Source organism: Mustela erminea, chromosome 4 (assembly GCF_009829155.1).
Source record: "Mustela erminea isolate mMusErm1 chromosome 4, mMusErm1.Pri, whole genome shotgun sequence".
Classification (NCBI taxonomy): Eukaryota; Metazoa; Chordata; class Mammalia; order Carnivora; family Mustelidae; genus Mustela; species Mustela erminea.
In genome coordinates, this window is record NC_045617.1 from 116,380,583 (window position 1) to 116,407,785 (window position 27,203).

General features: G+C 36.3%; 1 protein-coding gene across 1 annotated transcript in view; it reads right to left on the bottom strand.

Annotated features, from left to right (window-relative positions):
• The window catches only part of COL12A1 (collagen type XII alpha 1 chain), a 118,019-nt gene that overhangs the window by 65,835 nt on the left and 24,981 nt on the right, over positions 1–27,203 (bottom strand). The window contains 14 exon segments of the mRNA XM_032340481.1: positions 2,217–2,276; positions 2,279–2,309; positions 2,312–2,347; positions 2,863–3,002; positions 4,722–4,868; positions 5,395–5,559; positions 5,659–5,778; positions 5,860–6,009; positions 7,789–7,910; positions 8,778–8,970; positions 9,435–9,701; positions 15,261–15,533; positions 24,490–24,762; positions 26,427–26,699. Coding sequence (XP_032196372.1) covers positions 2,217–2,276; positions 2,279–2,309; positions 2,312–2,347; positions 2,863–3,002; positions 4,722–4,868; positions 5,395–5,559; positions 5,659–5,778; positions 5,860–6,009; positions 7,789–7,910; positions 8,778–8,970; positions 9,435–9,701; positions 15,261–15,533; positions 24,490–24,762; positions 26,427–26,699 — 2,250 coding nt within the window.

Here is a 27,203-nt window from a genome sequence, read left to right on the forward strand (position 1 = left end):
AAAGTAGGAAACTAGAAATCAATTACAATAACAAAACTGGAAAAAATACAAAAACATTAAAATCAAACAATATACAATGGAACAACCATTAGGTCGTGAAAAAAAAAAATCAAAGGAGAAATCAAAAAATATCTCAAGAAAATGGAAAGAAATATAACATGCCAAAATTTATGAGATTCAACAAAAGAGTTATTAGACAGAAATAGGCCTACCTTGAGAAACAAAAAAAATCTCAAGTAAACAATCTAATTTTACACCTAAGGAAACTAGAAAAAGAAAAACGAAGGAAGCCTACAAGTTAGTAGAATGAAGAAATAGTAAATCAGAGTCAGAAATAAATTAAATAGAGAGTAAAATGAAAATAGGAAAGATTAGTGAAATGAAGAGCTGGAAATGATAAAATTGACAAACCTTTAGGTAACTAACAAAGAAAAAAGTAAAAGGATTCAAATAAATAAAATCAGAAATGAAAGAAAAGTTAATGATACCACAGAAATACAAAGGATTATAAGACACTAATACAATCCATAATATGTCAACAAACCAGACAACCTGGAAGAAAAGGGCAAATTCTTAGAAATATAGTCTTCCATGACTGAATTAGAAAGAAATAGAAAACATAAGTAGACTAATTACTAGGAAGAAGATTGAATCAGTAATCAAAAACCTCAAAATAAACAAAAGTTCAGAACCAAACAGCCAATAAGATTTAATACATATCCTTCTCAAACTCTTCCAAAATTAAAGGGAAGGGAATGCTTCCAAACAACATTTTACAAGGCCAACATTACCCTGATACTAAAAACCAGACAAGGATTGACAGAAAAAAGAAATTACAGGTCAATATCCTTGACAAACATAGATGTAAAATCCTCAACAAAATATAAGCAAACAAAATTCAACAGTACATTAAAAGCATCATATGTTATGATCAAGTGGGATTTATTCCAGGGGTGCAAGAATGACTCAAATTCACAAATCAATCAATGTGATACATAATATTAACAAAATGAAAGATAAAATCACATGATCATCTCAATATATGGAGAAAATTACTCAATAAAATTCAATATCCATATGCGATAAAACTCAAAAAATGGCTATAGAGGAAATATACCTCATATAAAGAGACCATATCTATCTATAATGGAGTGCTGTAATGTATGTAATGGAGTATATAATGGAGTACTTCTCAGCCATAAAAAAGAATGAAATCTTGCTATTTGTGGTGGGCCTTGAGGTGATGCTAAGTGAAATCAGAAGAAAGACAAATAGCATCTGATTCACTCATATGTAGAGTCTAAAAACAAATAAAAGCCAAAGAAACAATGAAACAAAACCAAATTCATGGATACAAAGAACAAATCAGTGGTTGCCAGATGGGACTGGGGTCAGAGGGTGGGTGAAAGGGCTAGAGGATCAAGTGTAGAGTGACGGACGGTAATACCGTTTGAGGGGGGATCCTTATAGTGTATACAGATGTTGACTTACAAATGTTCTACACCTAAAACTTATATAGTAAAGAGAGAGAGAGGAAGATAAAGATTTAACAGAACTGAAGATTAAATAGAACCAATCCTTGCCTTGGAGAGAGTGATGCCCAATTCTTTGTCTTATAAGAGGCCTCCCTTCCCCTGGAGTCCAGCCAAGAAGATGGGAGAAGGAAAGAGTATTTTTATGTGGCTTCAAAAACCCTACCATGCCTCAGAAATCTTGCCAGGTGCAGGAGCAAGGAACATCTCTGTCAAAAGCTCTACTCAAAGTCAAAGCCATTAGAGCCTCTCAAGCAAAGGCCAGGAGGCAAAGTCCCGAAGACAAGGGTGATCTCATTGATAGGAGGAAAATCTGGACACCTGCAAAACTGAAATAGGTCACCTCTGCACAGCTCCCCTTCCTAATCTGAGTCCCACTCCCCACATGTTATCTTTCTTAAGATGTGAATAACTCTATGAAAGGTAAGTTATCCCTCCAAGTTATCTTTGGCTATGATTACCCATTCCACCAGTGGGATCCCATGATGACAAGAACAAACAGTAAGAGCAATTGAGTATTTATTGAGTACCTGGACAAGAACACACTCAGTAAATATTTGTTGGATGGATATTGAATAAAGGAATGATTTGGAGGGCTGCCAAAAATCCCATATGGAATGCCTCCTATTTATCTTAAAAAAGATAATGAGGAGAAGATTTTTTTTTTTTTTTAATCAGACTTACAGGTTTTTTCTGTGCCCTTCAGAGGTTCACTATATTCATCTTCCACTACAGAATACACTTAACAACGTACTCAGTTTCAGGCTTCAGATTCTTTCCAGTACTGTGCTACTTTCCAGTCGGCTGACGTAAAACTAGGGGAAAAAAAATAAAATAATAATAACCTGTGTTGTAATTGCTTCCCTCTTTTCTGCTATAATTAAAAAGTAGTTTAACTGCAATTGAACTTAGAAATTATATTTCAATGAGGCCATTGTTTTTCATTTTTGGAAATTACCAGATTACAATGAGATCTTAGACAATTCATGTAATTTATTCTCCCAGCTCTTGTTTCCTTATTTGTAAAATGAGTGGGTAAACTAGATCATATTTAATGTTTCCTTCCAACTCCATACTCTAATATAAATTCAAAATTAATCAAGCATCCTTTAATTAAAACCATATTGGTATTCTGCAATTCGTAGAAACTGTAAGAATTTAAGCAAAGATCTTTCCCTTTAATTAAGCCCAAATGAAAGCACCATTGCTGACTCAGTTCTGCCCCACTTGACATCTTTCTTGCTCCACACCCAACATTTTTCTGAGTGCTCATGTGAAGAAGTCAATCTCGCTATCAGGAGGGAACGGGTTGTAGGTGTTGCCTACTCACTTCTTGACGTTTCCCTCCAGAAACTGGGTAGTATTCCACCTTATACCTATCCACACTGTCAGAAGGAGGTGTCCAGCTCACTCTAAGAGAACGATGGGTTCGCTCAGAAATAACCAGATTAGAAGGTGCTTCCAAGTCACCTACATGTGGAAACAAAATCCATACGCTTATTTCATTATTATAGCAAGGTGATGAAATTTGAAATTAGATTATAATAGCACTACTTCCCATATTTCAAACTTGTACACACATATACAGTGTATCAGTCCAGAGTCCCATTGCTCATAAGACTTCTCTGAATGCGTAGGCAAAGGATTCTTCAGTCCCAGAAGATTCAAGGCTGGGCTCATTTTCTTTCATTAAAACCTGGTCCCACCCTTCCTTTACGAAACCACCAGTTTACCAGTCACCTAACTCAAAAACCTCTGAATCAACCTTGAATATGTCCTCCTTCCTCTAATCTTACAAAATTGGCAATTCTATTGTCTCTATCACCTTTGGTACTACCCAAGTTCACCACATTTAAATTCATCATGTCTTACCTCCTTAACTATAGGTTATACTCTGTGAGAATGGAATTGGTTTCTTATTTGTGTCTAGTTCCCCTACAGGACCTAGATCAGTGGTAAGAGAAGTTAACCACTTTCTTATTCAAGAAAGAAGAAAAACAACCAAGTCTTTTAAAGTTTGGGAATACCCTACTGCCTGTGATTATGCTCTCTGTGGGTAAAGTGAAATGACCAATGAACAACAGAATGACTACAGAACAATATCCAGAATTAACATCAATGAAAATAGAAATACTAAATTCACTATGACCATTAGAAAGACGTCCTCAATAATAATTTAAAGAGACTTAACACAATGACTTCATTAGCATGTCAATCAGTCTCATAAAAACTCTTTAACTGTCTTTGTAAAGCTGGGGAAAGAATTTCCATTCTTAGTACTCTAAACCTTTATTATAGTTGAGTCATAAGTCAAGCCTACAAAAATTATCAGCAATTTTACTGTCTGAGAAACTAGAATGAATGCAACTATTACATAGTTGATTAAAAAAAAAATAAAGGAAACAGATAAAGATGTTTTCATCCCCACTCAAAGTCCTCTCCAACTAAATAAAACTACAGCTCTCTCAGCTAATCCAGAGCCAGAAGCCTACAAATTCTGGCTTCTTGGCTGGTTTATTTCTCCAGGGAAAAGGTCAGTCTGTTGTTCAAAATCCAAAAAGAAAATCTGTAAATGTTTGGAGAGAAAAACTCAAAAAGAAAAAGGCAAATAAATGCATCCTTAATACCCAAAGGATACGAACCATTTCTACCAAATTATTTATCTTCAAATAAGTTACAAGCCATTTCTAGTTTGCTGCCATCGGAAACAAATCAGAGAAAAAATCAGGGACTAAACTAATGATTTTCAGGGCACCTGGGTGGCTCAGTGGGTTAAGCCTCTGCCTTCGGCTCAGGTCATGATCTCAGGGTCCTGGGATAGAGGCCCACATCCAGCTCTCTGTTAAGCAGGGAGACTGCTTCCCCCCACTCCCTCTCTGCCTGCCTCTCTGTTTACTTGTGATCTCTGTCTGTCAAATAAATAAATAAAATATAAATAAATAAATAAACAAACAAACTAATGATTCTTAACTGAGGACATTATTTTCCCCAGCAGTCATTTGGCAATATTTGAAGATATTTTTATTAGTCACAACTCAGGGGATGCCACCAACATCCAGTGGGCAGAGCCAAGGGATGCTGCTAAACATCTCTCAATACACTAAAGGGCTCCCTTCCCCCATCCCAAAAATAACTATCTACCCCAAATATGAACAGTGCTAAGGGTGAGAAACCCTGGGATAATCTTACCTGGACCTTTGACACTGTTACACAAGTTAATGGTGAGGTCATCTACAATCTTAGAGAGTGACTCAAAATCTGCCACATTGTATGCGTGGGTATCATCAGGATCTGTCGCGATCATCTTTAATTCATCTTCATCAGCATTTTTAATACCTTAGGGAAAAAAGGACATATTCAAATTCAAAAGCATTTGAATTTTCAATGTTAAGTAGAACATATATGTGATTCTCCTCAATAATGATTATCTATAGTTACAAAATAGAAACAAAGGAAAAAATAATATAAATTAAAAGCTATTCTGAATTAGATTCTTCTAAATGCTTCTAGCACCAATTTCCCACCAAAAAGTGTCTCTTGAGTGTTTTTTCTGGAAAGTAAAATAATGGCTATCAAAAATAAACATGGTGCCACGGAAAACCAAATAGGAATTTTCCTGGATCCTATTACTAGTACATTTGTCCTCTTGATCCATTACTTTCTTCCAAGAAGCGATTGTAGTTCTGTCCCATTTCAAGGGGAAAAAAGAAAATAAGTTAACTTCTTGGCATATCATTTTGATAAATTTTGTGATAGGGAAAATATGTTTGTTTGTTTTTTGTGCTTCAAAAAAAATTTTAACTACAAAAATATCCTCAGCTTTTGTAATCCCAGGGGCACTGCTAGACTTTTGAGTACTTACCAACAGCAAACAGCTCTACGCCTTCATCCTTGAGTTTCTTTGAAGGTGCCTCAACATCATCCTGTGACTTTCCATCGGTGATGAGAACACCAATTTTTCGAGCTCGAGGCCTCATGCCAGCTTGGGTCCTGAAGCTCTGTTGACGAATGAAATTCAAAGCCATGCCTAGTGGGATTTTTAAAAGAGCACCAGTCACATCATTATTCAGCCACAAGTTCTGACCAAAAGCAAGAGCTAAAAGTATACCACATCACCCTTACTCACCTGTGAGAGTATTGCCTCCTTTGTATGGCAAGTTTGCCACAGCTTGCAACAAGCTCTTCTTATCTCTGTGAGCATTTAGCTGCCACTCTGTTCTAGGGTCCCCACTATACTGAGCAAGGGCTAAAATAACATCATTGGCATTAGCGTATATAAAAGAGCATGATGAAAATGTCTAAAGGTCTTCAGTATTGCCAGACCTACCAATCTGTACTCTTTTGGGACCAATCTCAAAGACTTCCACAATGCGAGAGATGAAACTCCTCACAGTTCGAAAATTTGCCCGGCCAATGCTCCATGATCCATCCACCAGCAACACAATGTCTGCTTCTGCTCTGGTAATACACTCCAACCCTAATGTGGTAATCATGATACAGGACAGGGTCAGGAGCAAATTCTTCACAGGGTTACTTCCTAACCATGCCTCTGCCATCCCTGGATGCTTGCCTAGCTGCTTCAGTTCTGTAGCTTAGCTTTGTGATTTGGAGGTCAAGACTTTCAACATACGTCCATATGGTTTATTAACCTCAAATAACATTCAAGAAAATCACCAGTTCTCCAGTGATTATTTCCATGGCAAATCTTTCCTTCATCTCTGACCATATTTCCTGGCCACTATCATAGACCCTGGAGACTTAAATTAAACCATCATTGTAAATATGAATGGGCTCACAAACCCAAGAGCTGAAATAAATGAATAAAAATGTATGGCTATCTTACTATAAGGCATCAATAACTTAAATAAAATTTTAATGTGATCTAAAGATTACATGCTGTATTTTTCCATAAGATGTATTGGTCATCAGCAGACTAATATGAAATGAGCTGATAAAATGTGTGAGCTAAGAAGGGTCTTAGTGAGCTAAAAACATCTTCTAAAATAATTAAGCTTCTGGGTAATTATTTCATATATCACGAAGGATTAGACACCTGACTCTTAAAATTAGAACTTTTTGAAATAAAGATATGTTGTTTTAAAACCTGATAGCTATTATATTATTAAGTTGTTAGCTGTTTAACTTTATCATTGACTATGTATAACAATCAAGTAAATATAGGTGGTGAAGTCCGCACATTTAAAAAAACAAGAAAGAAGGAAGACAATTTAGAGGAAGTATGCAAACAAATATACAAATTGAGAACTGTAGAGACAACAAGCACAAACACTGATACAAAGCTAGGGTGCTTTGGAAAGAGAGAAAAATCCCAATATCCTCAGTGCACAAGCTACAAAATAAAAATATAAGTCAGTTAATATCATCATAACAGAAACAATAGAGCATTCATGCAAAACAGCAGGATTTGACACTTTTATATTTTATTTACGTCATATTTTTTAAATACCTTCTCTTCTGATAGTTTACATTCCCAGCTATGACTTTTCCAACTTCTTGCCATTTTAGCATCTCATCTTTATATTGTTTTTAAAAAAAACTCTTTGAGAAAAATTAAATGGTGCTCATCACACTACAAAGGTGTCCTTTGCGTACAGTACACTGCACCAGGATTGAGGACTCCCAGATACTACTCCAAACACCTAAAGCTTTGCAAGCCTTCCCCTACCCTGCCTGGATCTACTCTTTCTTTATAAAATGCTGGAAAATGTTGGGAAGTAAATCCTATCCACTACTTCCACCTCTAAGAACATTCAAAACTAGGTTCATGTACATCAAAACTATAATTGTGGTAGGAGCAGGAAAATCTGAAGGGTTTATGTTACCATGTTGCTTCCCAAGTCATGGTTATCCACCTACTCATAGAACACAACTCTGCTTGCTCAGCTCAAATAAATCATTTCTGCAACTACATTTACAAAATAAAACTGCGTTTTAGTCATCAAAAAGAGAGAAAATGTATATTTATATTACCTATCCATTGCAAAAGCTCATCTTTAAATAATACAGTACTGTGTAACCAAGGTAATGCTGACAAGACAGGCCTTAAAAAAATATTCCCAAAGATATACTTAGATGGATGTTCGAAAATATGTGTTTAGGCATGTAAATTATTTAAATGCATTTTAGTATAAAATGTTTATAGCTGCCTTTCACCGTGTGATTAACCTAATAGTTCACATTTGAAATAGTTTCATAATATTAAGATTTCCTAGGGTAATGTAATTCTATTTCTTACCAGAAGATAAAATTGGCATTACAGTTGTGTCAGAAAGGGTTGTCATTTCTTGTCCAACAAGTGGCGAACTTTCTCCTCCATCAAACATTCCAAAAACATTTACTTTATAGGTGGTACCTGCCCTGAAATGTTAAAATATATAGTCTGTATGTATACTGGCTCAAGTGGTAGCATATGTGCTTTGTTAAAGACATTCATCTTGATTTACATTCATTTACTTAAAACAGGTTCTAACACACTGCTTCTAAGCACTGGGCTTTAAGAAAATAATTTCAATGTTGTATGTTGCAAGGTAACTCAAGTCCTCGACACATAGTGGACTTGGTAAATTTCATCTTCTCTAATCTGACAAAAGTAAATAGTGAGGGTTTATATAGATTTCAATATTGGTGAGTGAATGATTGAGACAAACAAACATTCCAAAAGGCAATGCACAGTAGTCCATTCTTCCTACTGTAATGAATGTAGGGTGCTGTTCAAACTCAAACTTCCTTGTTTTCCACTGCACAGCCTGAAGCGAGACCTTTAATCAGCCCACCCTTCCCCAATCCGGCCAGCTGGCACCAAGCACAAAGTCCTACTTCTCTCTCCCATGGCCCACCCTGGTAGGAGACTCATAATCAGCATCACAGCGTGAGTCACCTGGGCCTTTCCAGAAGGCACAAGAACCCCCATACTTCCACCGACCTGGCTAAGGACAAGCTGCTTTAGGTGAAATTGTATAATATAGACGTTAATTTTTTAAAAGCAGGATGTTATTGAAAAAATGCCATTCCTGCTCACTTAATAACAAAAATCATTAAAACATTGCAAAAATTTCTGCTAGCCTCTGAACCCTAACCTCAACTTCAGCAAGTCCAAGAGAGCAACTTCCGTTGATTCTAAACCCTCCACTAGCAAACAGACACCCAAGCGATTATCTGTGGAAGGCCTACTAATTTTCATAAATTATTAAGTCTTTTAACAAAAACAATATAGTTCATTCCTACCTAAGTTCCTCCAGAACAACTGTATTGTCGTATGGTCCAACCACTAATTCCCCCAGTCTTCTGTCATCCCCTGTGGGGTGAAACGTGACCTTATAACCCTTCACTTCCCCAGGGGCAGGCTCCCAAGTCACTCGGAAGCTCGACATGGTTGGGTCAGATGTTTTGAGATTTCTGGGTGACTTAAATCGAGAAGCTGTAAAGATAAAAGGATTTTAAAATATTATCCATAAGCCTAAGCTTTGGATTTTTTATCCTCTCCTGCAATAAGAAATTGAATTAGAAATATCTAAGTGATATACATGAGAATTATCACATACACCACACTTCAAATTGTATATTTATCACATGGGTTAAGTCAAGTAGCACAGGATATAATACTCAATAAAAATCCTGATAACCAAGTGCTACCCAAGTGAATACATAAATAATTCTCATAACTGAGAAGATTAGATTAGCATTAGAACATTAATATGTAGAATCATTTTACCAGGAACGTGGGTGGTAAAAAAATAGAATGCTAATTAGGCATCCTATCTAATTATTATAATTTAATTTATTATAGAATTAATTTCAGACATTTACAAATGAATAGATGTATGAAAACCCTCCTTTAAATATAACACTCTTCCCCACTCCCAAAAAATTATTATTTTATACCTGTTGTGCCTGATCCTTGCCTAAGCTTTCCTTCTCCTGTCTTATACATTGGGAGAACTGTGATGTCATATGTAGTCTGGGGTTGAAGTCGTTTTAACACTGTTGAGGTAACTGTGGGTGGCACTTTGGCAACCATTTGTCTTCCACCCCCACGGGGGCGATACACAACCCGGTAGTTGATGACTTTCCCAGGTGCTGGTTTCCAGGTAACTCTCATTGTGTTTTCCGTTTCTTCATCCACTTTTAAGATTTTTGAATCTTGGGATACTGTGAGATAAAAGGAAGATGACAATGTATACCATGAAAGAAGATAAATATGTCTACTTTCCCATTTATGTGAAAAAAAAAAAAACCTCTGGTTTCTCAAATATGTACACTGTGTTCTTGTTTAGCAGTATGATCTCTCATAAATTCATGATGGCGTGTGAGCCTAATCTCAGTGAGATCACAGTAAGATGTTTTCTCCCTACCTAGCTAATAACTAAAAAATGGAAGCTCTTATTGCACGGATTTCCTTTTGCATTCTAGGGACTTTAGTAAAGAAAACATCCATTTCCGGAGATGAGCTTTTCAAATTTTTATTGTATTTCCAGCTATAAATAATTCTTGTGGTTATCATGCTGTGGGGAATACTAAAAATCATGAATTTAGGGTCAGAAATATCATTTGGGTCTTTTCAGAAAAGGGTACAGTCCATAAATGACTAGCCAGAGTTGACTATTTTTAACACTATTCTTTCTGACAGCCACTGTCATATAAAACCATGAACACAAAAGAGTAGGAAACTCTAACACATAAAAATATCTCAAGAGCTCTAAAGATAAACTGGTACATATTGAATGTTTGAGGAAATGCTATATGTAAAAAATGTTTCATAAATATATATATTATTTATTAAGTAATTTTTACTAATATCTCACAATTATCAATAACTCTATCAGAAACAGATCATCCCATATCCACAAATAGCCAACACACATTTCTTTCTTTTTACATAGTTAGAGTTTATAAACAAGATCATTTCACTCAGTTCAGTAATCTAATCTTAACATTCAGAGGTCATAAGCATTTTCTATATAAAGACAGTAAACTGAAGGAAATGCTGCAAAGAATCTTTCTTAACCGTATGAGAAATTTTCATGTTCAAAAAGGGAAGGACCACTTGAAAACTAAAAAATCTGAATAAACTAAATATAAACATATGTATGTATTTGTGTAGATGTGTATACATATGCACATATATATCAACATTTTTAAAACGTTGGACATTGGACAATATAGGACAGTGATTCCTGAGAGATAGAAAAATATAACAGAGAGATTTATAATTGTTCTGGCTTATTGCTTAAAGGGAATTTCCAGCCCCAGTTTAGAAAGAGAGAAACCAGATGGAGCCTGGTGATCTCACTCAATTGAGGAGATAGTTTTGTGAGTCAGGGGAGTCCAAGGCATCTAGAATTGCAGAGCAGATATTGGAGAAGAGATGGTGTAACAGAGGGAAGAGCTCCAAAAATCTGCAAGAGGTCTTCCTGTAGTCTTCAGCCCAATACTAATCAGTGCATATGCATGAGGAAACTATACAAAACTAGGGAAAGAACCACCGAAAGGAGCAGAAGGAACAATTAATTCCTAGAGTTCATGCAGGTCCCCAGTAATGACCCAGTAATGAGGCAGAGTTATCCCTAAACTAAAAGATCCTCTGGTTCAGTTCCAACACAACTTAAATGAAAGTCTGAGAAAAATTAAACTACTTCCAAGTAACTGACTAAATCCCAGAGAAAAACTTAAGGACATTTATAAGAGTGTAAAAATATCTGGCACCCAGCACAGTAAAATTCACAAAGTCTGGCATCTAATAAAAATTACCAGGCACGCAAAGAAGGAAAAAATATGACTTATGTTATAGGCTGAATGATTGTGTCTTCTCAAAATTCATTTGTTAAAGTCTTAACCTCTAACATGATAGTCTTTGGTGATGGGACCTCGAGGAGGTAATGAGGATTAAATAAGGTCGTAAGAGTATAATACTAATCTGATGGAATTGAAATCCTTATAAAATGAGGAGGAGACACCAGAGCGTGCTATTACCACCACCACCCCTCACGCATATGCAGAGAGGAGGAAAGGCCATGCGAGGATATAACAAGGTGGCCATCGGCAAGTGAGGAGTTCTCACCAGAAGTCAAATTCTCCCAGAACTTGCATCTTGGGCTTCCAGCCTCTAGAAATGTGAGAAAACAGATTTCTGTTTTTTAAGTCATCAGTTTCTGGTATTTTGTTATGGCAGTTGGAGCTAAGACAACACATAAGAAGAAGAAAAATCAAATATATAGAACCAGGACCAGAAATGGCATATAGGACATAATTATTCACAAGGGACAGGAAAACAGCTGTGACATCTATATTCCAGACATTGATGATGGCAGAAGAAATAATAGACATGTTAAGTAAAGCCACAGAACATATAAAGGAAACTCAAACCGAACTTCTAGAGATGGAAAGTACAATATCTGAAATGAAAGATACATAGGATGGTATTGACAACAGACTCAAAACTGCAGAAAGAAACATTAGTGAAACTATTAGCGTGGTAATGGAAACTATCTGAAATGAAATGCAAGAAAAAAAAAAAAGATTGACAAACCAAACTGTGGTTTACTGTTTGGTAATTTCAAACAGAATAACACATGCATAATTGGAGTACCTAAAGAGAGTAGGGGTGTAATAAATAAAGTATTTGAGAAAAATAATGGTCTAAATAGTTTCAAATTGTATAAAACTATAAACTCACAGATCCAAGAAACTCAATGAACTCCCTAAGCACAAGAAGCACAAAAAAAAAAAAAAAAAAAAAAAAAAAAACCCTACATCAAGCACCTCAGAAGCAAACTGCTTCCAATCAGTGTTCAAAAGAAAATCTTAGCAGCTATGCAAGCATAAGGTACAAAATATCTTACCCTAGTTTTAATGGAAAACTTTGGATTTTAGGGGGGACAGAAAGCCTCATTGGCATCCCATGAGTAAAAACCAAGATTTTTCACCTCCCTGACATATGCCACATACTATAAAATGGTGCAGCATTCACACTGTAAGTTCTTTTCATGTTTTAGAAACTTTCACGAGATGCTTTCCAACACCCACTGCACCTCAGCTAAACCAGCTGCCATAAACTGGAAGTCCAATAGATAGGCTCTCATCTGCTGGCTTTCTAGCAACAATCCATGGTTTTCATTGTATCAACAGTCTGTGTACCATATTGTTGAGTTTTAGGTAAAAGCAATCCTGAAAATATTCCCAAAATGTCCCTCTGGAAGTCTATAAGAAACTCTAAGAGCGTGACCTAGTGACTCTGCCCACTTATCCATACATTAGGATTCATCTGCCACTGAAATACCACATCTGACTCAGATTTCTCAAGCACTTTCTACACTGCTATAGTTCCCAAGAAGAGAGCAAAATAAGACACAACAAAATGGTAGCAGCACAAAGAAAGTTTCTTACCTTCTCTCTTATCTGCTTAGATGTTTGAGCAGTTCGCATAGAAACAAAACTCAAAAAAAAAAAAAAAGAAGTTTCATTCCTGCCTAATCCACTCCAAATTTTAAAAAAATGCCTTTTTCTTCACTTACTTTTAAAGGTAAATCAATCAATTAGCCAAGAAATACAATTTCTTAGAGGTTCAGCTTCTTAGAGATGAAAATTTATTTATTTATTAGGATTTATACTAATATATTTGCATTTGGCTAAAAGAAATCCTTTGTGGAGATTTTCAATCCCAAATATATATTTGAAGACTCGGTTTTTTTGGAAGAAGACACAATAGAGGAGAATTTTTGAAAAAGCTTCCTTCTAAATATATATATTTTCATAACTGCTCAACCACATGAATTGTATCTTTACTCCTACAGATAAATTTAGCTAGATGTGTCATATCTGACCTATAATTTCTCTTTACAACAAATAAATTTCTGCCAGATTCTTAAACTACAGCAGCCAATATATTCAGACACGAGATTTCGTTTACTACCAAGGGAACCAATCATATGACTATCTGAGAAATAGGCCTTTTCACATATTAAATTTCAAATGAGGAGTTTGATTTTTTTTAATCCAGTTAATTTTGACACAGATTTTTTTTTAAAGATTTTTTATTTATTTATTTGACAGGCAGAGATTACAAGTAGGCAGGGAGGCAGGCAGAGAGAGAGAGAGGAGGAAGCAGGCTCCCTCCTGAGCAGAGAGCCCGATGTGGGGCTCGATCCCAGGACCCCGGGACCATGACCTGAGCCGAAGGCAGAGGCCCCAACCCACTGAGCAACCCAGGCGCCCCAATTTTGACACAGATTTTAACTTAGATACATCCCACTGAGTTTGCCAGTGATTTAAAAAAAAAATAAAAAGGAGTGCGCCTGGGTGGCTCCCTGGGTTAAAGCCTCTGCCTTCGGCTCAGGTCATGATCCCAGGGTTCTGCGATCAAGGGTTCCGGGATCAAGCCCCATATCAGGCTCTCTGCTCAGTGGGAAGCCTGCTTCCTCCTCTCTCTCTCTCTCTTTCTCTCTCTCTGGCTGCCTCTCTACCTACTTGTGATCTGTCAAATAAATAAATAAAATCTTAAAAAAAAAACAAAAAAGAGAGAGAGAGAAGAGTTCTTCAGACAACTCAGACCAAAAGACTTCAACTTAACGACAACTGAAAATCAGGATGTGGGGCTTATCTGAAATTGCTCACGGCACTTCCCTCTCCCCTCCCTTACCAGAAGAATCCCTCAATCCTTCTGTTTCTTTTTTTTTTTTTTAAGATTTTATTTATTTATTTGACAGACAGAGATCACAAGTAGGCAGAGAGGCAGGCAGAGAGAGAGAGGAGGAAGCAGGCTCCCTGCTGAGCAGAGAGCCTGATACGGGGCTCGATCCCAGGACCCTGGGATCATGACCTGAGCAGAAGGCAGAGGCTTTAACCCACTGAGCCACCCAGGTGCCCCTCTATTTCTTTTTAATAAAAGGAAATGCAAGAATGTAACATCTTGTTCCCTTTTCCTAAAACCCTCCCAGAACAAAAGGAATCAACTTTCCTCCTATAAATTCTTAGAAATGCTTATATATGCTCAACAAACAGCTTCTTAGGGAAGAGAATTAAGGAATGTTGGCACAGCTTTCACCAACCAGCTGATACTAAAAGATTATAAGTCATTCAAAATTATTCATGAGAAAGAATATTAATGACATAAAGGTAAATCTGAGCCACCAGAATATTGAGTGGACTTTTGATTTAACCTTACCAAATACAAGAGGGATGAAGTCAAGTCTCTAGGACTGGTCTTGGGTATATAATAATCACAGTCTCAGTAGCCACTCTCATGTATCAATCAACTCTAAGTGGCTAGGCACTACGCTTGGTGCTTTGATCATTGTCATTTCATTTAAACCTCAAGACAACTCTGAGACTGTAAGCCACAGATAAGGAAACTGAATTTTGTCCAAAGTCATACAGCTATAAATGGGCCTATAGTCTCTTTGTCTCCATGACTCCTGATCTTTTCACTAGTTGAGTTTCTTATCTAGTTGACCATCCTATCAGGAAAAAAAGACAGAGAGAGAGACAAATATAGGTAGTTGAATAGGATTCAATATTTCAAAATATGATATAATTTTTATACTAAGTGAACTAAATGAACCTGAATTTAAACCACAGTCTTTAAAGGTCTTAATTTTTCATCCCCATTTATCATAGAACAAAAACTAAAGGCAAGTGATTACATTGTCACTTGAGCTGATAGACATTAGGTAGCACCAACACACGCCTAAACACACTTGTGATGTTACCTACATTCAGTTGTGGCTTCTCCATTTAAAGGTTCTCCTTCTCCACTGCTGTAAACTGCAAAAACTGAAACCTTGTATTTGGTCTCTGGCTGCAGATTTTCTATCACAGTATGAATTGCATCTCCAGGAAGACTTTTCTCTCCAGTCTCAATGTCATCATAAAGCGACTTCCATGAGACTCTGTAACCTCGAACCATTCCTGGAGCTGATGTCCAATATGCCCCAATTGATGTGTCGGTGATATCCTTAGTAACGAAATCCGTAGGTGAACCACGTTCTAGAATAGAAATTAAAGGGTAATCATTTTTCAATGTCTACTAGATATGTAAATATTCCTTCATCCTAGTGGACATCCTAACTTGCTGAACTCAAACTCAGTTTGTCTAAAGTTGCCCATTTCTTCTTTCGGAGCTATCCATCCTGTTCTGTCAGTGGACCAGATTGAATGAATCAAACTCTAGAATCCTTTCTGATTCCCACCTATCTCCCCGATCTCCACATGTTCATTCAGATGGGAAGGCCCTTCAGGACAAGAATGCCATCCAAACATGAAAGATTACATGACGAAAAAATTTGTTCTCCAAAGGGAAAAAAGGCATCTAATCCCAAAATTTCATCCTATGTCAGTCTACTTTATAACATACCCCATTGTTCACAAAGATCTTTACTTCTTTACCGTCATCTTTTACTCTCTGATATAATTTAAATAAGCTCAGTGTCAATGTATGACCTATGACAATTGCAACAATTTCATATCACTTGCTAAAATTAATTCCATCATTATTTTTTGGTGAAAACTCTATTTGCTCATGCAATTTAAAAGGAGAAGTACAAACCTCCAATACAGCTAAACTCTGATGAAATGAAAACCACCAATTCTTCTGGAAAACTTTAAAGCGATTAGTCATCAAAACAAAACATACCACTTGTTCTAGCTGATCGAAAATGTCTGCTTCTAAATTTTGGCTCTTTCAATTCAAAAAAAAGAAAGAAAGAAAGAAAGAAAAAAGAAAAACTACAACCCAAATGGAAAAATATGGAAACCTCAACTTAATAGGAGGCACAGATGTCTTCCAATAAAACCCTCACTTTCCATCATTTAAATATAAGATAAATACACAGGTCACTTTATATTGGCTACCTTTACTAGGGTTCATGCCACAGCATGACATAAACATAAAACTATCTGCTTCTACAGCATATGTTTCACCAGTAATTGTTGTAAATTGAAGCAAATGATATATAAAGCTGTTACAAGATTTCTGAAGACTATTATTTTACATGAATTAAAGAGTAAAAATGAATACCCTAAAAATACTCATAATTAAGCCACTAAATTTCAACATGAAGAGTAAAGATAATAATAAGTAAAAAAAAAGAAAGAAAGAAAGAAAGAAAGAGAAAAAGAAAAAAGAAATCTGGGTAGACAGAAACCTATCATATTGTAGGATTTAGAGGGGAAAGATAAATAAAACAGGAGCTGGGCATCCTACCAGACCCCAAGCACAAATGGAAAATTCTAACTCCATTATAAATAACTGTAACTGCTGACAGGACATCTCATCTCTGGAGGGAAATTAGTTACATATTTCACTGAAACCAAGAATACTTATTTTCAAGAGAATACTGACTTTGCTCCCTCAGTATGTGAGGCTAATTTTCACTTGAAGGCCTTCTTTCACTGTATGGGCTACTTAAATGGTCACATATCTTTATTTTTTCTCTATATATGGGAACATAAACAAACTATTCCTTTGATTCAGTTTGGTTGTCGTCTTTTATGTCTTATTTTGTTTTGATCACTGATATCCCAGCAACTGGTCTCTAAGTTTTAAAATGGGCAGCACATGTTTTCTTTGTTTGGTGTACACCCTTTTTTTCAATGTGCCCCTTCTAAAGAGCGTAAGTTGCAGTTAGAAATTGCAGCCATTGTAAAATCATTGTACTTGAAAGTGACTGAACTTAAATGAGCTAAAAATGGCATTGATGACATTCCAAGAAAGTCTAAGATGAAAAAGTTATCGAGACTGTGGGGATTATGTTCCATATTAACAATGGAGGAGTTTACAATCATTTCCACTTCTCCTCTGCTTCAAGATTGTGTTTCTCAGCCCGTTTTCCTCCCTACTTTCTATAGCGCTGAATTTGTGACATTATTTATTTCCATGACAACAGACATCAATCTCACAAACACAGGCTAATGATTCCACTGTGAGAAAATAATAGGAAAAGAATTGTGGTTGAAGCAAAAATATATTCACAAAGATATTTCCGGGCTACAAACAAAAGGAGCCTAGTTCACTACACATGCATTCGCATGGATTTTAATAAACTGTTTTAACACTCTCAGAACCTGTAAAGCTGGAACAAAATACTAGTGAAATTTCAATAAAGATGTTTGCAAGGTTTATCAGTGTCCCAAAAAGAATGGGTTAAAAGCACTTTAAAAAAAAAAAAATGAAGTATTAACTAAAAAACATTCTGAAGTTCTAATTAATGGCGTGACAATGATAATTCCAGTGAGCACTGAGTAAATTTTAAATTACAGAAAACAATCCTCAAAAAATTATAGAATCTGCCTGTGACATCCAAAGGCGTTATGTACAGACACTGGCATTGCAACATTCCATGTTAGTAACAAAGAAATATGGAATCCAATGAAGGAAGAAAGGCATCTCTATCCAGAAGCCAAGATTGAAAAGACAAACTGTTTCAACAAGCTTCTTATGTGTCAGTCAGTCAGTTTGATAAGAATATGACTAAATATTAAGTTTATACCATCATCAAACACATTGATAAACATTTTTTCTCAAAAAAGCTAGAGGGTTGGGTATTCTACCTGCTGCATTACACCCACGAATTTTGAAAATATGATGTACTCATGACAAATAAATTTTATCAGACCTATAAACCTTTAAAAAATATTTTTTAAATGGAATCTTGGCTTGGGCAAATATTGGATTACAAAAAAATGAAGCAGTTGAATTGTACCCTGTAATACAATTGGCAGGCAGTGAGTGGCCAAGCTGGTCTTAAGACCTGGTGTATAACTAGCTGAATAGGCCACCGGCAGGAGGCTATGTCACCTCCTAAGGCCTTGGGACAAAATAAATGGACTAGATTTGAAAGGATACACAGAATAATCACCTGGGATGCCAAAAGAGTGGGCCCTGCCCAAATCAACTAAACTGAAATATCTGGACATACACCTAAGCACTGATACTTCCTAAAACATCTTTCAATCTCTGTTATGCTTGGGACACCTAGGGCTCAGTCTGTTAAACATGTGTCTTTGGGTCAGGTCATGATCCCAGGATCCTGGCATCGAGTCACATGTCAGGGTCCCTGCAAGGAGCCTGCTTCTCCCTCTGCCCGCCACTTCCCCTGTTTGTAGGCTCTCTCTTTATCTATCTACCTATCTCTCTCTCTCTGACAGATAAATAAATAAATAAATAAATATCTTTTTTTTTAAAAATCTCTATTATTCTCATTCCCCTACAATTCTTTATTCTTTTCTCATTTCTTTCCTTTCCCTTCTTTCTGCTATTCCTCTCTGAGGCCTAGGGAGGCATTTACTTGGAAGATCTGATTGGTCGGTGCAGGAAGAAACCCTCATGCTTGCTTTCACTCTGACATGAGGCTCCTTCAAAATCAGGACAGGTGCGGTGAGGCAAACCTGATCAACATCGTTGGGCCCAGGGTTGCTGCATGGAACTGTTTGTAGGTTTATACGTTGTGTGGATGTATGACCACACACGACTAATTGCCCTTTAGTCGAATGTCTCAAGGCTGGCCTTCAGGGACCTGAGAAATTGATCAGATCTTCTCATCACATCCTTTCCATCCCATAACACATGTGGGATGTTCACCACTCTCTTCTCCCCTTCATCCTGTTTCAGAAGGAAATAGCTCTCAACACATGCTTCTTGTTCTAGAGTTGACCACATTTTCCTGTGAATGAGGTTCAACTCAAGTGGTATCTAGCCAAGCATTTGCTTTGGTTTAAAATACTGAATTGGAGGTTCTGTCCTCAATCTAAGGAACTCTGGACATCCATAACAAAGGAAGAGATTATTTGGCTGAGTTTGGTTAGACTGAGTTTGGGAATCTCTTTTTAGAGAACCTGGGAAGGAAAAGAAAGAGAGAAGAAGAAGAAAGGAAAGATGTCTAAAGACAAGCCTATAGCTTCTGCAGAGGCATTACTGTGTCTCAACAGGGGAAACCATTGACAGGTCCAATGAATAGGAACCAAATCCAGTAGTCTTTTTGCCCCTTTGTCACTGTGCTTCCCAGAACCTGCATCCACTTCTGCTCTAGCAAAGGCTCCCAACTTCCTCAAGTTCCTCTTTTTGCTCTCCCCCAAGACTTATAAATGTTTGTTTTATGATGTTTCAGTTTGTTCAGGACTTCACATAAGTGGCATTGTTTTCAATAAATAAAATGAATAAAATAAAATAAAATAAATAATAATAAATAAAATAAAATAAAATAATAAGATAAAATAAATTAGTACCTGTTTTCTGCTGTTCTGGGGTATATGCCTATGCTTTGTATAGTATTTTAATTTCCGGTAATAGAATTTCTGGCAGTCATTTCAAATAAGTTCTCTTCTATAATGATGGTATGCCTTCAACTTTACCCTTCTCAATCGTTTCCTTAGCTATCTTAGTCTCCCTGGTATAGTACCAGTATAGTTATAAGGAATAACATTCTTTTCTGTCATATATTAAAACACAAAATTTATCAGTTTTTTAAAATTTTGATACTCAGCCTTTCTGCCCTGATTATGAACCATATTTAGATATATTCAAAAGTCATTTTTCTCATGCCTGCTCACATGTATCTCTGAGCTACTACTGTGAGAGGTAATTTAGACAGGTGCATTTCTCATGATCTGAACATCCACAAGGGGTTGATTTCTATTTTTTTCCACATACAAGGCCAAAGAACTAATGCCTCATTTAAGTAACTTTCCTATGTTTCCTTAGCCCTTTTCCATTTGCTTTCTGAAAAGCAAATCATCATCCAATTCAAATATAATTAAAACACAAATTAGCCAATGATGATAACTGAAAAATTAATCATAATGAAATGAAACTGTGTAAATTGTTCCAGTCGGCTTTCATTGAGTTTCACATACCACTTTCAAAAATAGAAGTTAAATTGAAAATGTAATGTAAATCCTCTTCTAAATCAATTTGTCTTTTCCGTTAGAGCTCAGCTCAAAAGTCATCCAACTTTCCACAGAAGAATAGAGAAAACCTGCTTCCACGTTTATGTGGAAACACACTTGATTTACAACCCCAATGAATTAGAATCACCATTCCAAAGTACAAAGTTCACTATCGATAAGGAACAACTACATGAAGCAATACATAGTTCTTGAAAACCTCTTACCAATTAAATCACCCTTCAACCTCAAAGTCTGTATGAGATTTCTTCCGTAATTGTTATGTCCCCAATGTGATTTACATATTTCTCCGATGAGCCATTAATGCACAGGAAAGGAAATATGAGTTGCTGTTTGGCAATTGTGCTAAAGCTCCCCGGAAATCTCAGCCTTGTTAAACCCAGAATGTATTATCTTTCAAATTATGAGATAGCAGTAAATCAAGGGAAACAGAGACCTTATTTAGTCTGTCTTGGAGAGGCCCCATGTTACTCAACATCCTGCAGAGGAATTCCTATGATGTGCTAAAAACCTCATTGTAACAAAATGTCAGCAAAGTGAGCTTGGTTTGATGTACAGGAAGCTGTCCCTATCTAGGACATTGGCAGGTTGCTATAGAAACTAAAACAAAGGAAATTTTTAAGAGTCATCCTTTCCATAGCCAAGAACCAACAGTCAAAAACAAAAAGAACCATATTATTCCCAAACTGAAATTTTCATTCATTTGTGGTAAAATCTCAGAATTAAAATGAGCATTATTCATTTCAAGGTTTATAAGAGCAGGTTTTCCTGTCTCTACACACTAACAATGACAACTAAAAGCTCTATCACAACCTCAACTACACTTACATGTACAACAGTCCTTTAGTAATCACATTAAATCTATTTTAAAAACAACACGGGGTGGGCAGGAGAGAGCAACATAAATCAAACCTAATAGTTTGTGCTCAGATTCCTCTAAAGTTTGGATCTGAAATAGTAATAAACACTGCCTTTGTGATTCTATTTCATACAATACTAGAGCAAACCATGAACTTCCCCAATGCCAGTTCTAATAAATCTCTCTTCCAGGGACAGGGGAATTTTCTGATCATTGGCTACATTTCAACAAACTAGGAAATAGATTCAAGTTAGTGACAGTTGTAGAGCACAAGAAATATGTTGTTTTTTTCCTGTTTGTTGATTTGAATAGAATGCACTTGAGGCCATCTATAAAATTTTTAACCTACAGAATGCTCCTGCCGGCTGAGCCATGCCTCTGGATGGAAGAAACATTCCTTCAAGGTCTGCTCTTACCACCTTCTCTCCCAAGAGAAAAACAGATTAGAAAAACAGCAGCCCTCAAAAGCAGTTGCCTGGCTCTGTTTCTGGCTTTCCATTCCCTGCATTTACCATCATATCCTATTCCTGTATATGGTATGTGGATTTGGCTAAGTTAATACAATAAAATGAAATGGAATAACCAGGGGCTAAAATCTTCTACTATTTTAATTTAGTCACAACTACCCTTTTACATATTTGTCAAGTTTACCACACATAATGCAATGGGATAAATATGTTCATAAAATTAGGCTGGCATCATTTTATGTAATCCTTCACTGTAGTAAAGAGACTTGGTACAAGTGGAAAAAAATGCATTATGACAACTTATTTATCAATTAACTATAGTTAATCATCTTGCATCCCTCCTTCTTAGGAAATGGAAAAATGGTAATTTTTTAAGATTTCTTTTACTACCTATGTATCTCACTTAGAGGTAATTTCTGATCAAATAAGTGTGTGTGTGCACATGGGTACATAGTCACACATGCATACACGTTGGTAGATTTTCTATACTACTTGCAAAGCAATAAACAGTTCAGTTCAATTATAAACAGTTTAGCTATACACCAGAAAAATCAAAGCCTGTAGAATATGTTTGCTGTTAAATTAAAATGTGTATTCTGTTTTCTAAAGATTAATATATCATTCTGAAGAAAAATGCCTAATTTTTAACCCCAAGTATGAATATATTTTTTTAAAGTAAGAAAATGCAGAAGAATATCAGAAGGTTGAAAGGTACAAGAAGAAGGAAAACTATTAAAAGCATTTCCAAGATATTCCTTACAAGAGAGAAATTTTCACAAACAAGAATTACCTACAATTATTCTGGAAAAAACAAAAGCTCAAAACTTTATCCCTAAAACAAAATCCTGTAAACAATCTATGTTGAAAGCCTTTGGGAAGCACAAGAGTAAAAGAACTTCAAAAGGTCAGAACAGAAGAACAAACTTGTCAGAAATTCTGGATGTTGCTCTGGATACAAGGATCACATGCTTTACTGCTGGATTAGGTGTCTGTAATTAAGGCAGTTTCCACCATTACCTCTTATTATTTCCAAAACACTACTGTAGCTGATCAATATTTCTTAAATACTTACTTACAAAAGCCATATTTTTAAATATCGATTCTAAAGTGAATGTCATTTCCTCCTGATGAACTTTATATACCTATAGCATTTTACAGTTTCCAAAAAGTTTTGCTTACAGTCTCCCATTTGATCTCCATAGCAAATCTGGGATGCAGAAACCATGATCATCCTCTCTTTATAGATAGGTAGACTGAGGCTCAGAGGGGTTAAGGAACCATTTCTTTTTTTTTTTTTTTTTTAAGATTTTATTTATTTATTTGACAGAGAGAGAGATCACAAGTAGGCAGAGAGGCAGGCGGGGGGGGGGGGGGGGGGCAAGCTCCCTGCTGAGCAAAGAGCCCGATGCGGAGCTCGATCCCAGGACCCTGAGATCATGACCTGAGCCGAAGGCAGCAGCTTAATCCACTGAACCACCCAGGCACCCCTAAGGAAAAATTTCAAGGTCACATGGCTAAGTAATGAAACCAGGACTCTTCTAGTAATCAGTATTTTACACACTACTGGTATTTAATCTTTGATTTAAATCATCTTTTCAAAATAAATTTCATTGATTATTAAAAGTAAACTCTTGATTATTATTAGAGATTGAATTGATTAGAATATGTTTTGGCTATTTGTTTTTAATTCTTGACTAAATCTTGTACTTTTAATGGAAACTGCCTAATGTGGGCCTTGTCCCTATTAATTACAACATCTACAAAGCTCCAAACGCCTGAATCTTCCAAATTTGACAGATATTTTACCTAAAGTCACTGTGACTTCACATCACAAAAGATACTTCAGATGCATTTTCTTCCTATAATTATGTTAAATAGATCATATAAAAGATGGTGATAACAAGGAATCAATGCCTAATTTCCCATTTAGATCCCCAACTATGGTACTGACTCATTATCTTAACCATCCACTGATACTTCTTTTTAACATCATAACATTCTTATTGTGGCTAGGTTAAATTTACATTTTCTCCCTCTTACACAACTTATTTTGTAGTTGCGGTGAGTTAAATGCAAGCCACCACTGTATTTCAAAAGATTCTAAGAACTACAAAGCCCTCTGACAATTAAGTCTGGAAAACCAAGGACACAGCTCCAGTCTTGGTGGTTCTCACTAAATACTGCATTAACTTCAAACTTCTAACACAGAACTGAATTTCAGAGGTCATTTAGAAGACAAACAGAACAGAAATCGGGGTCCTCTTATTTTTTCAAACTAAATGCTTTTATGCATGGTGAATGAGAGACTCAGAGTCAGAAAGGGTTCCTGTGTGTTCCTAGTGATGGAAGCTGCTGTGTTACTGTGGGCAACCCAAATCCTTTTCATCCACAGATGTTTCCCAAGGTGGCTTCTCACTCTGAATGTCACACACCTATTCTCCACTTAACCAGTCATGGCATTGAGAACATATTTCTATGGCCTTCTAATGCACTCAGCTCCTCAGTACACCTCTCCCTGATCAAATTTAATTTTTCACAACGGCTTACATTCTACATCTCTGAGTAAGAGGCAGTTTTGTAGTTACTTACTTTTCAATACAAATTCCTTTTAAGAGAAAGGATAGCACATTTCTAGATTTGATTCTCCGCAAACGTTTTCAGCTTCCTAAATACCATCACAAACTCAGGGATTTCTATAAAACATGACAGTTATTACCTTCCAGGGTTGTTCCTTCGCCATGAAGGGTATCTCCAGCCCCGGATGCGTATAAGGCCGTCACAGATAAGGAGTATTGCGTTCCTTCGTTTAATCCTCTCAGCACAGTACTGGTCGTATGTCCTCTCACAGTGACCTCTTGAGTCTCACCCCCTGCCGCTGGGACGTATGTGATGAGATACTGTTTCACTTTCCCTGGTGCCCCCGTCCAAGATAATTTCATAGTTGATGTTGTAGGGTCAGACACTCTTAAGTCTCTTGGGTTCCCTCTAACTTCATTAAAGAAACAACAACATCAAAATTCATTATTTAATAAAATGACTTAAAAAATACTTGGTTGCTTTAAGTGTGTGTGCACGCGCGCATGTGTGCATGGGTGTGCGCGCATGTGTGCGTGGGTGTACGCGCATGGGCATCGGCATGGGCATGGGTGCGCGCGCTGCATCAAATTTATATCCTGAGGAGTATGACAGCAATTTCAACTGTTGACAAGCAACAGAGCTTTAGCATTTCTAAACTGGGCCTTGAGTGTTGGGAGAAACAAAGCAAAAGGCATCCAATTGCTCTTCTGTATTTATGCAGGTTAGTATCTTTTGCATATCTTTGTCATTAAAAACTACAGTCTTTTCCCTGAAAGTGAAACGAAGAGCTACAGATTATAAATACATTGATTAGTATCACAATGTAGGTTTTTTACCACCTCCAAGAAAGCCTAGAAATACACTGATGTGATAAAAATAGTTAATGATTAAATGCTAACCCTAGAAAAAAAAAAACTTAAGAAAGGAAACAGCCCGAGTGACGTCTTGCCTTGAGTAAAACTCAGGGGCTACCTATCCCTTTGCAACTATGATGTTCGGCATTTCATGACTTTTCTGGTAGAGTGGTCATGTCATCTCTGAAGGATCTGAAGTCACCCAACCCTGTGACACTCTCCACTGGGCATGGAACAGCTAGCCACTTTTACTCTAGAAAACAGAAAGATGAAGAGTCACTGGGTCTTTTTATGGTCCCCACACAATGGGCCCTATATCCCCAACTAGAAAGAGAAAAAAGAAATGTAGTGATTTCCTACAGGACAGAGAGGAGGAAGAAAGCAGATGGAAAGAGAAAGGGTCTCTGCAGGAAAGGCTATTTAGCTAGGCTCCCCCGGGAGGGAAGCAGGGAACAGTGATGGAGGACAAGTGGGGAATGGATATTCCTTATGAGTGTCTGCCTCAGATGCACTGCTTATCAGCAGCATGACTCAGTTACTATTTAGTATCTTTAGCCTTGATTTCCTTATAAAAAAAGGATAATATTAACAATTCCATTGACTCTGTGCATGGATCAGATGAGATAATATATGAAAAGCTCTTTGCACAGAACCTGACACAAGTAAGTACTCAATAACTGTTCACTATTGCTAATATGTTGTTGTTGTTGTTATTATTATTATTATTATTAATTTTAAAGATAGGGAATAAAATGAAAATTAGAAATGCCTTAATTTTTCTCAATGAAATAAACATTAAACATTAATAATTTGCAACATATATCAGAATTTATCCTGGGAGTCTGACTATCCCATTTAAATAAAAACAGGCTACTATTTTTAAATCTTCCTGAAGAAGTAATATCTAATCTGTTTCAACAGTACATAGCAGTTTGATTTTTAACCCCTAATAATCCTTCAATTTATATTAGAATATTTAATAATGTTATTTTTAAAATAATATTTAGGCCATATGATAGCATTTGAGTCCTATTGACACAAAAAATTGCTGTCATAGGTAAGTCAAAAATTTGAGTAACCCACTTCTAAAAGGACTACCATCCAAGATACTCAGATAATTGAGACAGTATCTCATGGCCTGTAGTGTCTGGATAGCTGCCTACAGGACCCCTTAAGGTCCAAGATCTGGGTTGTTACCATACAGTCAGCATATTTCATCTACCTTCTTCCGTGGCTGCATTTCCAGTCAACGGAGAACCAGGTCCCGAGAAATATTCAGGAATTACAGATACTTCATATTTTGTGTCTGGAGTCAGGTTCTCAAGTGTTATCCTCCTCTGATTGGCAGGGGTGGTAACTTCTTTGCTTTCTCCACCAGCAACTGGTTTATACATAATTCGGTACCTTAAAACTCTCCCTGGAGCTTGAGTCCAGGTGATCTTAAAACTGTCTGTAGTTTCATCTGTCACCTTTAGGTTTCGAGGCGCTCCTTTTACTGAAATTGGTTTAAAAAAAAAAAGTTTACTTTACATAAAAAATGCAAAACTAAGCCTTTGATCACTAAATTATAACATTTCTCTAAACAAATCCGAAGGCAGTTTTTTTGTTAAACATCCTAGTTACAGCATTCATTTAGCCAGATATTAACTAGATGCTGAAACAACAAATACTCTATAATATACGGAAAGAAACTAAGTATTGTTGATTTTTTTAATCAGATAAAGAGGTACCTAATAGTAAACTTTTAAAATCACAAGTACTCTATTAAGTAGTAAATACATATTGACATAGAATTCAGGAATAAAAATACTTCATTTCTTGAAATATAGGTAGGCAAAGCTTTCCTTCTAACTCGATTTTTTCCCAGAAAAGTAGGAAAATAATACCTAACACCCAGTTCTACCATATTTACCCACTTGAATCTGTCCAGTCAGTTCCACAGCTAACTTTTTAATTTATATAGTCATTTGACTTGAAGAATAGTTAGACCATACCCAAT